Here is a 15,609-nt window from a genome sequence, read left to right on the forward strand (position 1 = left end):
TTCTAGAATCCTGCCCATTGAAGAGTTTGGGCAGAGCTGGATCCAACTTAGCCCCAGGTTTTGTCAATGGATTATGTCTAAAGGATTATACAGGTGGAACAGAAATTTTATACAACATAGTACCACAGCATTGAGGATGGCAAATCAGATACATTTATATAAAAACAAATAATTTATTATGATAATTAGACAAAAACATCTTTGTAAGAATTAATTACTACAGATTAGAAGCTATAGCAATTTCTATAGTATGATGCAGTATTTTGAAGCAGAATTCAGTATATTAAAGCTAGCTAGGCCAATTACAAAGTAGACCCTGAAGTTTCTCATACCAGTAATTGTGGGCAAATCTCTCTGGTTCAGCCTCAAGAAGGGGGTATCCCCATGCAAGGGAGGAATCTCCATATACACTCTGGGAAGGAGGGTTTTAGAAGACCTTGACCTTAGAAATTGGGGGCAAGCTTTTACAGTAGAATGTGACTTGGCTATCAGCAGGATGTCAGCTGTGACAGTTCAGCAGCTTTAGATACATTATCAGTAGTAGCACTTGCTGGTTTCCTTTCTTGGTTCTTTTCCAGTTCTATCAGACCTTCACATCACAATTTAGGATGTTGAACTTCAGGGACTGATGAGTCAGACTCATTTCAGCATTGTTCAATACTAAAAGCACCATGACACCCCTTTCTCCATTCACCCCTGCAAATAGGGAATTGCAAATATTTGCAAATAGGGAATTGTTCAAGTTATTTCACCCCCACTGCAGGCACAGCATCCTGATACAGAAATGGGACTGAGGTGTCACTCTCTCTGTCCTAGGGCTAGAGTGCCTCTCTGTCCAGATCTGTGTTTCTGTGGACACAACAGGAGCTCCCTCCTTTCTATCCATCCCACACCAGGAATGCACAGCCTTCAAATGCTGCAGTGGCAGAGAAAGAAGGAGAAGGAGGCAAGGTGCCCAGCCCTGCACCAAAGGGACTCAGTGTAGTCGAGAGCCTGCAGCCCTGTGGCTCAGCTGGTGCCCACAGAGGCTTTCTCAGGAGGAATGCTCTCTCCTCCGCTGCTGGCAAGGCAGGGCAGAGCCAGGAGCCAAGCAAGAAGCTCCTGGTCTTAACTGCTGCTATTACATGTGGAGAAGTGGGTAAAGAGGCACATGCCTGCTCCCTTCAGCAAAACTCCACAAGAGCCAGACACCACTGGGATTGTCCCCTCCCTGCCCCCTCGCCCTCCAGCTTAGTCCAGAAGACAAAGGGAATTGCAAGAGCTCCCTCTTCCACTTTGGTCCTGGGCCAAAGAAGACACCGAAGAAGAACGAGAGTAGACAGCTGGACAGATTTATTAAGAACTGAAGTGATTTATCCCCTTTCATGTGCTCCACTGCCTGCCCCCGGCGCCAGCAGGGAGGGGGCCATGGTACCAGACCAGGACCTGCTTCTTGGGCTCAGATTGTCACTGTCCAGGGAGCCGGGTCTCCCCTGGGGATTGTATCTGCCACAGGCCCTGCTGGGGCAGAGCCCGTCAGAATGTGCAGTGTCACCCCAGGACAACTACAGCATCCGTGTGCCTGAGTGCACCACTCCAATATCCTCACACACACATTCACCCACACCCTCTTCTTTCCCGGCAGCACAGCTGCCCACCTCACCCAGCCCAATGCCTGCAGGAGAGAGGTCTCCTGTGCCTCTGGGCAAGGTACCAGCTGCAGTTTGGGATGGCTGGGCAGCCTGCACACTCTCAGAGCCCTGAGTGATGGGGAAGGGGAGGCACAGGCTCCAGCAGCAACTCCTTAAGCCACCATGCTCTGAGGAGACATCCCCCACAACTCTGGTCCCCCCTTGTGCTCAGCACCAGCAGCTGGAAGCCCTCTGAGGTCAAGGGCACATAGTGGAGGTAGGGAAGGAAAACAGCAATGTGAGTACTAGCACAGAGAGGGAGGGGAGCGTCCCTGCCTGCTATCTGCACCTCCCAGCCCCTGGTGCCCTGCCCAGTGCCACGAGGCTCAAGGGTGGCTGTGGCCCTGGGCGAGCTGTGCCCGGCCAGCGCGGCGCTCCAGGGCCAGCTGCATGCTCCAGATGCTGAGGGGCCGCATGTAGGCCAGCGAGCGGTACACCTTCTTCTCCCGGTAGGCCTCCGGCGTCTGGAAAGCCATGCCCAGCCGCTCCCACACCGTCCGGTAGCAGCCCTCCGCCGTACGGAAGCCTTCCTCCACCATGCCCTGCACGAGAGGGAACAGCACCATCAGCACGCCCACAGAGCACACCCTGGTGAGCACAGCAGCAGCAGCAGCAGCAGCATCCTCCCTCCTCACCTCCTGGATCATGGTGGCAGCCAGGGAGTAGACCACGCCGACCCAGACCTCGTTGGACTGCACGCTGGAGGTGTCGGGCACGCCGTCGGGCCTCATGCCGTTCACGGCGCCCATGGTGCCGCCCGCGAAGCCCAGCACGTTCTTCTCAAAGATGGTCTTGAGCGCGCTGAGGATGTGGCTCTTGGGGAAAACCTGGGCGGACAGAGACGGGCTTGGTGCTCATGCGGACCCCTCAGGCTGGGGCTGGAGCGGGATTGAAATTCCCGTGAGGAAAAGGGCAACACAGCCCGCTGGGTCAACAGACACAAATGCCCACCTCAAACAATGACAGGAGGAAGTGAAACGTCTCTTTCCCCGAAAGGTTTAAAAAGCCCCCAAAATACTTTACAGAGATATGCTGAACCACATTCCACATTGCTCAAGAGGACATTGACAGTTCATCTAATGAGCTGATCTCCAGAAAGAGCTTCTCACCCACAATCACTGGCCAAGCCCCTTCCCCATTGCTTGTGGGTTTGCTCTAGGGGCCTGGCCAACCACATCTGCTTTATTGCTGTCACTTGCAAGAGAGACAAGAGCCATGGGGCTCATCAGCACAGCCTAGGGACATGCCTGACACTTACTGCCAGTCTGGTGACACCAGAACCAGGGGAAGCAGAGGCTGGGATGACACCAGGCAGGACCTTGCCAGGGAAGGCTGGGCAGTCCAAAGCAAAAGCAGCAATCTCTCCTCTCTATGCTCAAACCAAGCATCCCTGCAGATATTTTTCCCCAGTGTGGCTCTGGAGATGAGCCAAGGGGATGCTGTGGGAATCAGTGAAGGGCTGGAGTGCCCTTCTCTCGCAGAACCTTTTGGGCACTCTCTCTTCAGGACTGGATCACAGGCGGTTCTTACATCTCATTTCTGACTTGTTCACTGCTGACTTGTGCACCCACCAAGGCCACATCAATGAGCTCACAGACAGGAGTAATGCCAGCCAGGCAATGGAGCAAAATACATGGAAAAAATCCATGAAATGGCAAGGTAACAGAGGAGAGCAATTCATCAGTCCCACCTGCAGTCAGCTCAGAGCTCACCAGAGAGAAAGGACAAGTGCCACCTTCAGCAGCACAAGGCTGAGGCCGGGGAAAGGCAGGCCACATTCTGGACTGCACCACATTTACTGTTTCCTCCTCAAAAGGAGCTGCAGGAGGGATTTACTGCAGGAGGGCTGGGCCAGACCCTGCCTGGAGCCCCAGGCACAGCCCCAGCACCACACTGGATTAAACAAAGGAGGGGGAATGAGCAGCCAAAGTCACCTGAAGCTCCCCTCTGAATTACCAACACACAGTGAAGCGGTTTGTCACCCTCCCAAAGACAAAGCCACTCTTCCCTTCACTCAGCTGAGGCCTTGGCCTCATGGCCAGCAGAAAGCTTTGCTGTGACAAGAGCCCACAGGGTATAAATAACCCAGTGGTTCTGTGCTGCCCCTCTCTCTTTTGGGTGTTGCAGCACCAGTGGCTGCTCTGAGCATCCCAGCAGACATAAGGAGGCTGCAGCCAATTCTCCTCTTGCAAATGAAGAGCAACAACCTTCAGGACTCGGAATAAGCCATAGTTCCCTCTGATATTAATTTTGGACTTTTTAGGGCAGCAAATAACATGGAACATTTCATACACTTTTTTCTACCATTTTTAAACAAATAGCACCTTGCCCACAGCAAACCCCACTGGGGCCAAAGCTAGCTGCAGTTACACATCCCTGCTTGCATGGCCTCTCCGTGAGAGGGTTCTGGTCTGAGATGGATTCCACTGTACCCATACAACAGCCTCCACTATGGTGTGCAGAGTGAGAGCAGGCAGGTGCCTGCCACACTAGCCCTAAAGTGTAACCCCCAACATGTGCCAGCCCTGCTGCTGCTTCCCTCATGCCACAGCTCCCATCTTGTTACAACCACACCAGGCAGCCTCTTCTCTTACTTCAAACTCGCCTTGGTCGAGACCACAAGCTCCGAGAAACCACTGCCCAGCACACTGGTCTGACATGATGCTGATGGACGTGTCACTTCCACTGCTATCATAGTTGTAGTATTTTCCTAGAAAAGGCAGGAAACAGTTTAAAAACAATAGATTAAGAAACTGGCTCATGTGAGCTGTCCCTACACACCTCCCTGTGTGGCAGGAGCACAGCTGCTTTCCCCACAAGACTCTTCTCCCTTTCCCACACCTATCCCTTCCTAGACACTTGCTCCTTCCCCTCCATTTGGAGGGGCAGCATCTCCCTTCCTTCCCCCCAGCCTGCAGGGACAGTATTGCCCCTTCCTTCCCCCATTCCCCACAAGGCTCCATGATCCAAGGAGGAGTCACTCCCTTCCAAGGGACACACGGATGGCCAGCTGAGTGTGGTTCCCCGCTGCTGAGCACCCACCATTCCAGAGCAGTCTCTCAAACGCCTCCTTGCCCTTGTTCAGGATGCCCAGGTATTTCTGCTGGATCTCAGTATCCCCAAGCACCTCTGCGATCTTGCACATCATGCAGACAGCAGCCAGCCACAGTCCGCCGCAGTAGGCACTGCCAGAGGCAAACAAGAGGAGCATCAGCAATGTGGGACACCTCAAGGGTTCAGTGACAAATGGGATACAAGGGTCCAGCTCTGAGCTATGTCCCTTCCCCACAGCCCCCTTCTCCAACCCCCACCTGCCTCTCTTACTCACCTGGCTCCGTGCACCACCCATGCGTCGTATGTCTGGTCAGCAAAGCCTCCGTTTTCAATGAGCCCGTCGTTATCAGTGTCAAACTTCAGCTCCGACTCCATCACAGCCTGTGGGAGAGGCAGGACATGGTCACGCAGTCCTCACATCCTGGAAGCTCCTCATGCTCTGCTCGGGAGCATCCATCCTCTCAGGAAGTGGCTTGGCTCCTGAAGTGGGAAGTGGGGAATGGCGATGGCCCATGGTCTGACATCCCAGTACCTGGCACACTGGCCACATGTCCCGCAGGTACAGGGAGTCATGGGTCAGGTAGTAGTCACGGTACACCTGCAGCACAAACTTGAGGTTGAGGTCCTTCCAGTCAGCAGTGTCGTGCATCAGGTAGGCATTGACACGCTGCCACGGCTCATCACCTAAGCCAGGACAGACCAGATGCAGCAGGACAGCAAGCAACAAACATCCCTCGTCCAACACAGGAGCAAGGACCCAAAGGTGCTGTGGTCAAACAGCACTGAAATAATTTGTTGTACCCTGTGCCATCTCTAGCGAGAACAGCCTTCCTGCTACTTCCCTCCATCTCCATTGTAAAAGATCCATGCAGCATGGTCTTCATCACCACCCCACACTATCCAGCTTTCCATTCCCAGAAAATATAGAATCACACAATCATTTAAGTTGGAAAAGACCTCTCAGCACTGCTAAGTCCACCACTGAACCACATCCCTAAGTGCCATACCTACACTTTTAAATACACCACAGATGGTGGCACCACAACTTCCCAGGCAGCCAGTTCCAATGCTTGACCACAAAAAACAGTGTATTTCATGCACCATACCCATTTCTGACAGCTTGGCACCCCCTCTGCTCCCCCACAGGCCCAACAGACCCCTCACCTGGGTCTCCAATGTCATGTGGCACCACATTCTTCATTTTCACCTGGGCTGTCTGACCACACATCAGGTACTGCCGGGGCTGGACATCCTCGTTCACCACAGTGACAGCTGCAGAGGACACAAAGCACGACAAGTAAGAAGGGCAGCAGAAATGGCTGCAGAAAGGTCCAAGCATAAGCACACGCAGAGCTGCCAGCCCCAGCACGCCAGGCTGCCCTTTGGAGCTCTAAGATCACAGCCCTCTGCAAAGGGCTGAGGGGACAGGCTGCTCTCCATCCCCCACTCAGCAGAGAAACGCAACTGCCACTACCCCATAAAGGGAAGGCTGGGAAGGGCACCCAGTGGGCTCAGCCCTACCAGAGCCCAGTAAAGAGCTGTGCTCCACACCCCTACTCAGGCCACCACCAAGCAGCCACCAAACAGCCAGAGCACCGGGAGTCTGCAAACAGCTCCATGTCTGCTCTGCAAGGGGCAAGGACAGAGCTGGGAAGACCAGGGGCTCCCCCAGGGCAGGCAGAGCCAGCTGGGCACCCCCAGCATGGCAAGAAGGCACCCGCAGTGCTGGGCACAGAGCTGCTGGGGCAGCAACAGTCCAGGGCTGCAAGTGCTGGGCACAGCAGAGCGGCTGCAGGGGGATGCTGGCTCCAAGGCACACATCTCTGCAGCAGCAGCAGCAGCTGCAGCTGTCCCCAAGGCTCTGTCTCTCCCCGGGTGAAGGCCTGAGCAGACAGCAAGGCAGGGCTCTGGGGACACTCACCAATGTCATACTGCAGGCTGATCTGCAGCTTGGGCCACAGCATGATGAGAGCGAAGGAGGCGTAGAAATGGACATCGTAGGTGTTGTACATCCGGTATTCCTGGCCTGGCAGGACAGGGCAGGTGGTGAGGGAAAGGAGTCTGCCATGGGCAGGGGACAAGGGGCAAAGCTCCTCCCTCCACAGGCCCCTGGACAGGGGCATCTTTCCCAGCACAGGCAGGGGCTCCCATTCCAAGAGGGTTTCATTCTCTACACAGAGCACCAGGCACTCCATGCCATTTCCTTCAGGGCTGCAAGGGCTTTCCCTGGGAATAGCACTGCCCCCTACCCACTGGAGTGTGAAAAACATCCCCATGGCAGGTTCAAAACACATGGCTACAGTAATGGGAGGGCTTGAGGCTGGAGAATGCCTCACATCCTTGTGAGTTACCTTCCAAATAAGCAAACCTTCCGTACTCCCGCAGGACAGGGAGGAGGTGGGACAGCCCCGCCCCCGCCGGCCCCTGCAGCTCCTCTGCACGGCAATCAGGGGGCACCTCCATCCAGACGGTCCCTCCATCCGTCAGGAAGTAGAGCTCATTGAACAGGGCTGACTTGTACCAGGAAGGCAGCTGGCTGTGGGAAAGAGGGAAGCTCAGCCTCGGAGGCCAAGGTGGTGATGCTCCTGTGGCAGCCCAGCCCAGGAGGCCACAGGGAAGGTGCTCCCATCTGCCCTACCTGTCCTCCAGGATGGGATTCTGCCATGCTTCGATCTTCCTCTCCCAGTCCTCATAGTGTGTCAGGGCGTAGTGGGACAGGGCAGGAGCAGCATCACCGTTGCCACCAAAAAACCGTGTGTACCGCCTGCCAAGGGATGGTTTGGTCAGCACCCCATGGGCTCCACCTGGGAAACCCCCACGGACACCACAGAGGGACACTGGACTGCAGAGAACAGCAGAACTCAGCTGCTACTGCAGGGGCACTGGGAGCGGGGCTGGACACGGGGTCCTCTCCCTGAGGTGACGGGGCCACAGCCACCAGGAGTGGGTGGCAAAAGGTCCCCTCATAGCAACAAGTCAGGGAGGAGGGAAAACAGGGCTCTGGGGGCATGAGCCAAACACCAGTGGAGAGAACCCACCTACCTGAGGTGCAGCTTCTCCTTGGAGCCAAAGTGAACACAGGGCATGTCCCAAGCCAGGGCTAACTCCAGCGTCTTGTGCCCATGGGCAGGCACCCTACAGCTGGCACACACTGCTGCTGCTGTCACCTCACCCTTCTCTGTCGGCCTGCTTTTACCTGCCAGGAAAAATTAAGATATTCTTAAGCAACCAAGGAAGACCAAAGGGAGGGTAACTGAAGTTCACACACACCTTGAGGGAGATGAGAGTGGGCAAACCAAAGCTCCTGTATAACCTGGAAGGTACAGCCCAGGGTTTTAAGGGATGATGTTGCCGCAGGGGAAAAAAACCTTCCATGGGAGGAGTGGTTAAAAGGATTCAGTCATCCAAGAACAGGAACAGAACAGGCAGGAAAAGCCACCAGGCATGAATGGAAGCTACAGAGTATCCCATGACTCTGTATCTGCACTGCAGTCAGAGACACTGTGACTTTCTAGGGACAGTCATTGTTTCCAGCTTTTCCAAGGGCGTTTGAGCCACCCTGGTATTTAAGAAAAGCCCTTAGGTGGCTGGATAATTATATGCTGGTTCTGACATGTGTACAAGGTAAACTCATTAGAGCAACATAAGCACAGATCCTGACTATGATAAATGTCTGGCATGCATGAAGAAAAACCACATCCCAATAGCCTGGAGAGCTCTGAGTGCATCTAGGCAGGAAGCTTATTTTTCTGGAAAAAATTACATAGTAAACGATTCAGTTACATAATTTAAGCCTCAAGAAATCTTGCAAAGATCTAGCATCACTAGTTTGTCGGCATCATCCTTGTTTAAAAACTGACAGACATTAGGGAAATGGTCACCTTTTATGGCAATAGCAGGTGAGTACCAAAGGCTGGAGATGCCACCCTGCTTCAAGGCTCCTCCCAAGGGAGTGAGCAGAGACCTGAGGATGGATGCAGAATGATCAGAAGAATAACAGAGACGTTCAGAGAACTGTTACAGTAGGAAGAGGACAGACAGTGACTGCAGCATTAAACCCCAAGCACTGTTAAACACTGGCAGTAACAATTCTGACAGGACACAGCTCATTTATCTGGAAACAGGATATGAAGGGAAGGGGGCTGGGCAGCACGCTGGCTTCCTAGCAGAAATCTCAATTCAGTGTGCAACCATACAGAGAATAATGAGATACTGGCACATGTAACCAATACCCAAGAACAGCTCCAAAGTGGAATGAACAGCTTTTGGAGAACCACAGCAAGGACAAGCAATAGGAAGTTTGGATACAGCCTAAATTTGGGAACAAGCCACAGCATCCTGGGGAGATTTTGAAGAACCAAGCAGGCTGGAGGAAAGAGCTCTGCCCTGGCTTGGGTGCCCACAAGCAGCACGGCCACCCACTTGCCCTGCTCCCCCTGCACCCGTCCCATGGAGGAGGGATGCACTCACCAGGGGGTGAATCCAGCCTGCCATCCTGCAGGAGGTCCTGCCACACCTCTCTACCCAATCCCAGGGGATTGAATGCCGTCACATGGGTGACTCCAGTGCCAGCCTGAACAAGGGAAGAGCATCATCAGGGGCTGCTCCTTTGGAGGAGAACATTGATTCTCTCCCCTCCCCAGTACCACCAGCAGGACATGACACTCACTTCTCATGGGCTGCACAGCAACTCTCAACTCATTGCCTCAGCCACTCTCCTGACACCATCCCCAAAGAGGGTGCCCTCAGAGAAGTCATGTCCCCACTCCTGGCATCAGGCAAGCACTGAGGAATGCTGCCAACCCCAAGCCCTTGCACCGCCATCCTCTGCCAGCTGCCTGCAGGCAACTCCCCTGCACGCAGCAGGGCTGCACAAGCTCCCAAGCAGGAGCCCCAGCAGCAGGGCCAGCCCTTTACCTTCTCCCGGGCAGAGATGGCCAGGGTCAAGGGGTTCACAGGTGGGCAGTGGTGCAGCAGGACCCCAGCAACCCGCTGGCCATCCTTGTGGAAGGTGAAGGGCTCGTTCCAGTGCCCGCCGCTCGCGGCCTCCTTCGCTCCCGGGCCGTTCTGCAGGCTGAACATGATGGACACCTCCACGTCCTCATCCCTGCCGTTCTCCACCTCCCAGATGAACACTCCCACTGGCAAGCTGGAGTCCTGGCAGAGACGCACAATGCTGCCTCCAGGGCTGCTGCTCCACAAGCAGCTGCCCCAGCATCGTTTCCCCTGCTGGGGACACCACGCAGGATGCAGCGGCAGCAAGAGCACCGGCAATGATAACTGGGACTTGGAGTCTCTTGCCAAGCTGAGGAGCAGCAGCAGGAACTGAGGAATTTGGGAGGCAGGCAAGACAAAATTGCAAAGAGGAGCAGCCCTGGGCTGGCAAGCAGCACGCCAGGCAGCAGAGGGACAGAAAGAGGCCTTTAGGGCTCAGCCGGGCTCTCATCACTCACCTGCTGGGCAGGCTGATCCAGGCCCACGTGCTGCTGCAATGCTGGGGTAAGAGGAAGGTCAGACGTGTCCCAGCACAGCTGCCACCCTCGCCTGGGGCTGGCAGCCGGCACGGGCAGTGCTGAGCCATCCCTTGCTGCAGTGCCGAGCTCTGGCATGGCTGCGGGGCTGCCCCCGCCCGCAGCGCTGCTGAGAGAGGCCGTGGGGAAATGCTGGGAAAGCGGCGAGCAAGGAGCTCTGCCCTCAGGAGTGGATAAGTGTTGGAAAAGTGGCGAGCAAGGAGCTCTGCCCTCAGGAGCAGGGAAACGCTGGGAAAGCAGCAAGCAAGGAGCTCTGCCCTTGGGAGTGGGGAAATGCTGGGAAAGCAGCGAGCCCTCGGGAGTGGGGAAATGCTCGGAAAGCAGGAGCTAACAAGCAGCTCTGCCCTCGGGGATGCCGTCCCTGCCTTACCTTATAGTCATGGGGGATGACAGGCGAGACCTGCCGGCAGGTGAGCACCACCTGCTGCCCCGGCAGCTCGTAGACCAGCCAGGCACGGGGGTACAGGGCATGGTAAAAGGCATAGTGGCCGCAATAGCCCCAGTTCCAGCCCTGCAGGCTGCTGGGTCTCTCCACGGACAAGACCTGCTGGTAAATGGTCTGCCCCTTGCACCGCAGGCACACTGTGAACTGTGGAGGAGAGGAGCAATGCAGGGGTGAGAGGAGCCCTGTGGCAGATGTCCCAACCACCCAGGCTGCTGCAGTGACTGCCACTCCCCTCACACAACCTACCTGGTTGGCAATGACCGTTTCATAGTGGTAAAGGCCAGGGTTCAGCTGCCAGCGGCAGAACTCTCCCCGCCAGCCACGGGTGATGGTGCCTCCCCCGATCCCGCCCAGCGGGCACCCTGGCAAAGACACCAAGAGTTAGCAACCCCATTCCTCCCCCAGGTGGCACCCGGCTCAAGAACTCTCCCCCTGCATCTCTGCAGGGCAGAGCTACTCAGTATTGCCCAAATCGCAAAAGCTCCTTGACTCACTCATTCCATCTAGCACCCTAACAGCAGCATGTGAACCCCTGTCCACCCCAGTGCCCAGAGTGGATGGAGGCTGACCATAGATCTGCTGCAGAGGAACAGCACACAAGAGGTCAATGAAGGCCTTTTTCTTCTCTATCCGGGTCTTCTTCACCCACCACCTGAAGTACCTGCAAGGGAAAGAGAAGTATTGAAGAAGTGAGGAGCAGGCAACACCATCCCTTCATTGTCACCGGGCAGGATGAGCACAAGTTGAGCTTTCCCTCCTTTTAGAGGTGTACAAGGGGAACCTGTGCCCCATGCCCATGGCACAAGGGGTGATAAGGCTCTATCACCCATCTGGAGCATGCATTACTCAGCAAGCACAAGTGGGCAGAGTTCACACAGCTCAGGAATGACTGCAAGGGCAACTCAAGAGCAGGACTCACAGCTCATGTAGAACAGGCTTTCCCAGATGTTCATGGAGAAGTGGGAATGCACACCAGGGCCACCACCACCCCCATGCCTGGTAGTGTCCTGCTAAGGAAGGCTGCAAGCAGAGGTGCAAGCCCAGAGGAGACACACATTGCCCCAGGGATACAAGCCTTGCTCTTCTACCTCCACTTCCTCATTGCCACACATTAGCACTTCATCAGGGGCAGAGGGCACAGGGCAGCCCTGCCCTGGAAGTGGTGATGGTTGCTGTCTGCAGCTGGTAGGATCCTGGGACTTGCCTCCATCCACGCACCAGCTGCACAGACCAGCACTGCCCATCAGATAATTTCTCACCCAAAGGTCTGGGAATCAAGACACCCAAACAGGGGCACACCTGCAGCTGGGTGTGCCAGCACCACTGCAGGCAAGAGGAGCAGGGCTGGGCTCCGAGTCAATGCTTGTAAAGTACTGGCTTTGGCTAATAAACTGCCCCAAGTTAAGCCTCCTGTACAGACACAACTAGCACGTGGAAACCAGCTGCCGAACCAGAAGCTGGTGAACCTTGCCCAGCAAGCAGTCAGGTAAGACCCAGCTGGCAGCTCCGCGGCTCTGGGTGCCAGGTGGGCAGGGGACACACAGGAGCCCCCACCATGAGCAGTGTCCATGAGCTACCTGCAGACACCCATTCCATATTGCTGAGCAGAAAATCAGCCCAGCCAGGAGCACACAGCCTGTCCTGCCCCAGTTGCACAGGATGCAGAGCACAAGCGATGGGCAATGAGCAATAATTCCCTGGGGACATGCACACCCAGGAGCAAGGGAGAGAGGCTCTCCCATGACACCTCTACTACCCTTCCCAAACTGAAACAACCCACAGTTGATTTTTTGGCTGCTCATTGGGCATTCACCTTTATTCACCAGTATCTAAGGTCCCCAAATCCCTCTCAGGGTGAGATTTTCTGGGCTGCAATCGCACAGGACCTAGCTGCAGCCTGCTTTCCACTCCTACAGACGCAGCTTTGTGTTTGACTGTCTGTGGATGTTTTGCTTACAGGGGTTCAGGGCATGATGAGAACCAGCCTGTCCTGCTTGACTGCCCTGAACCAGGGCCTGCCACTATCTTCCAGCTGTATCTGCTGCAACTGCTCTTCTCCAGACAGGACAGTCCTAGCCTTACCCCGCCAAGGCAAGGTTTTGGCAGTGCTCTCTCTCTCTCTCTCTCTCGGAAATGATTATTATTCTTTTTCAACCCAGCGTCAGGGAACCAACCCAGCTGCTTCCCCAGCAGGCTTCTGGCAACAGGAAATAAGGTGCCCAGGCAGAGTGGCTGCAGCACAGCCTAGGAGGGCATCCTGACTTCTTGGAAAGGAGGCAGGAGATGGGTTTCAGGAAGCAGTTTTTACAGGAGAACACAGTAGAAAAGCTTTGGGATTTATTGCCACTGCCAAAGTCATTTTATCATCTCAATATGCAAACTCTTCTCCTGCCAGCTTCTCCCAAAATCACACAAGCCAAGAGGAGAAGCCCAGTGGTCGATGCCCAATTGCTGGCTATTAACAGCTCTGCCACGGCTGAAGAAAAATAAGGAGAAAGACTTTGTGTTCTGTAGCACCAAAACCCCTGCCAGGGCTAGAGGGCATTTCTTCTCCTTCAAATTGGCAGTGGAGTTAAAACCTAGCTGAACATTACCCAGCTGATCGGGATTCATGGCATGACCCCTCTCAGGACACATGAGCCACCTCTGTGGAAACCTACCTGCAGCTCTTCTCCTGCCTCGCCAGCCCCAGCTGAGCCCTCTGCACAGCCCTTTCTTTTCAGACACACATGTCCCCCACAGTTACCCTGACAAGCCCTGATTAACAAAAAAATCCTGCATCAGGGCTGTCCACATCCCCAGGCACATCACCTGCACCTAGCACTGGTGCTGCAGAAGAGGGCACCCTTCATCATGTTTAATTCACCATAACAATGTCAACCCAGGATGTTGTGGCTCCTCTGCTGAGCTCCTCTGGACCTCCTGAGCCCAAGCAGTGACCCCAAGGTGCTCCCAGTGGCTACAAGCACCTGCACCAGGTGACTTTGCACTCGATGCACCAAGCCATGACAAGTTTTGAGAACATCCCTGGCACAGGAGTCACTCAGGAAAGGGCAGGCCAATCTGCAGGGCTTCACAGATCCCTGTACCATGACACAGAACTGAACTCCAGGTTTCTCTTGCAGCACCAGCACCCAGGTTTCCTTGAGCTGGCTGCCCCAGCCAGGCAGATGCTGAGATGCCCACTGATGCTTGGAGCATGCAGCTTCCCATATATCCTCACATTCCTGAATGGGCTGCCCTTTCAGCCAACATTGGCCTTGGGGTTTAAATCAAAACCACGCAGGTTGTCTCCTCTGCTCTGTGGATGCAATCTCCTCATGAGGAAGCTCTTGCCATGGCAAAAGTACTTTGAGAAAACAACCAAATTACCTCCTAAACTTGAATAGAAGAGGCAGTAGTTTGACTTCAAGCTTCTTGCTTTTTTCCTAGGACTGATACAAGGCTCTTCCAGACTTCAATGAGAACAAGGCCAGGATCACCTCTCCTCCCTGCTCACCCCACCAGAACTTCACGCTTTCCCACATGCTCAGCTCATCCCAACCTGCTGCAGCAGCTTTTCCAGCAGCCTTTATTTATCTCCGGTGCATGACCCATGCCCTCCTTCCTGGGTGCCCAGGCTCGCACCGGGGCATCTCAGGTCAGACCAGCAGGCTATGCACCCCAAAGCAATCCAGAATCTGCCCTTTCATCCAGCTTTGCAGGAACCAGCTTGGCAAGTGGCAGCCTCTAAGGACACCAGCAGAAAATGGAGGCAGGAGTCATAAATCCAGCACAAGGAAATAAGCGATGCCGTGGCAGGTCCCCGCGTTCAGCCTGGCGGGGGCACAAACACTGCCAGCACCCGGACTCCGGCGTTAAAGACTAAAACCACACTCTGGCTTTCCAGGCGTGCTGCCCGTCGTTACCTCCCGCTTACCCCGACGCAAAGCCCGGAGAGGTGCCCCGCTCCCGAACCTGCCACGGCACACAGCGTTCCAAACCCCTCCCAGCTGGCCCCAGTTTAACCTCCAGCTGCCAGAACTGGGGACTGTGCCGGGGAGGATGCGGCAGCGATGAGCCCCAGGGGTGGGAAATAGGCGTCCCCATTCCCAAACGATGCCCCCAATCCTCCCAGCTCCCCCCGTTCTGAGGAGCCCAAGCGCCGGGCGCTGCCCCTTCAGCACCAATTGCCCCCGGTGCCGGCGCCAGGAAGGCTGGAGAGTGCCGGCGCCTCCGGGCAGGAGGAGGGCGGCTCCCGCCAGCCCGGGGCCTTCCGTGATCCGCCGGACTCTGCCTCTCCGTACACCGGGACATCTCCGGCGCCTGCCCGGGGCGAGGCCCCCGCGGCACCGAGCGGCTCCAGCACAACGCCGTGTCCCCTCGCGGGACGCCCTCCCTCGTCCCGCTGCGTTCCCGGCCCCCTCCATCCCCCGCCGTACCGCAAGCCGAGGCCGACGTGCCGCAGGACATCGCGGAGCGGCACGTCCCCGGCGCCATAGGGCTGCCGCAGCTCCTCGAAGCTGTGCGCCAGGCAGACGCGCCAGCCGTCCGCCGCCACGCCGCGGCCCTGCGCTGCCCCCTCGTAGCGCCGCATCAGCTGCCACTCCACCGTCTCCTCCGCCGCCGCCATCGCCGCCCCCCGCCCCGTGCGCGCCCTCTTCTTCACCGCCCCGCCCCGCCCCGCCCGCGCCCCCGGGGCACGGCGGAAGCACGGACCCGCCCCGCCGCCGGTCCCTGGGGCTGCCCGGCCGAGCGAGGCCGAGCGCCGCCGAGCAGATTCCGAGAGCAGCCGAGCGCTGAGCGAGCGCTACTAAGGGGCGGGCGAGAGTTGCCGAGCGCTGTCCGTGAGCTGCCCGTGAGCCGACCGAGGGTGCCCGAGTTCCGCCCGAGTGTTCCCGAGCGCTGCCCGAGCCTTGCCGAACTAGGG

The 15,609-nt window shown here is 56.2% G+C and overlaps 1 protein-coding gene across 1 annotated transcript; it reads right to left on the reverse strand.

The window, feature by feature from the left end:
* Positions 1–1,315: 1,315 nt before the first annotated feature.
* Positions 1,316–15,305, reverse strand: GBA2 (glucosylceramidase beta 2). Its single transcript, XM_059492199.1, has 17 exons — positions 15,122–15,305; positions 11,270–11,361; positions 10,947–11,062; positions 10,626–10,844; positions 9,642–9,881; positions 9,195–9,297; positions 7,767–7,920; positions 7,363–7,488; positions 7,076–7,260; positions 6,646–6,750; positions 5,889–5,996; positions 5,257–5,408; positions 4,999–5,105; positions 4,713–4,855; positions 4,265–4,380; positions 2,306–2,497; positions 1,316–2,212 (listed from the first exon to the last, which is right to left on the reverse strand). Exons 1-17 carry the CDS (start codon positions 15,274–15,276, stop codon positions 1,997–1,999), a joined length of 2,529 nt encoding a protein of 842 aa, XP_059348182.1. The 5' UTR covers positions 15,277–15,305; the 3' UTR covers positions 1,316–1,996.
* Positions 15,306–15,609: the final 304 nt, after the last annotated feature.

This window comes from Ammospiza nelsoni, chromosome Z, assembly GCF_027579445.1.
Source record: "Ammospiza nelsoni isolate bAmmNel1 chromosome Z, bAmmNel1.pri, whole genome shotgun sequence".
Taxonomy (NCBI): Eukaryota; Metazoa; Chordata; class Aves; order Passeriformes; family Passerellidae; genus Ammospiza; species Ammospiza nelsoni.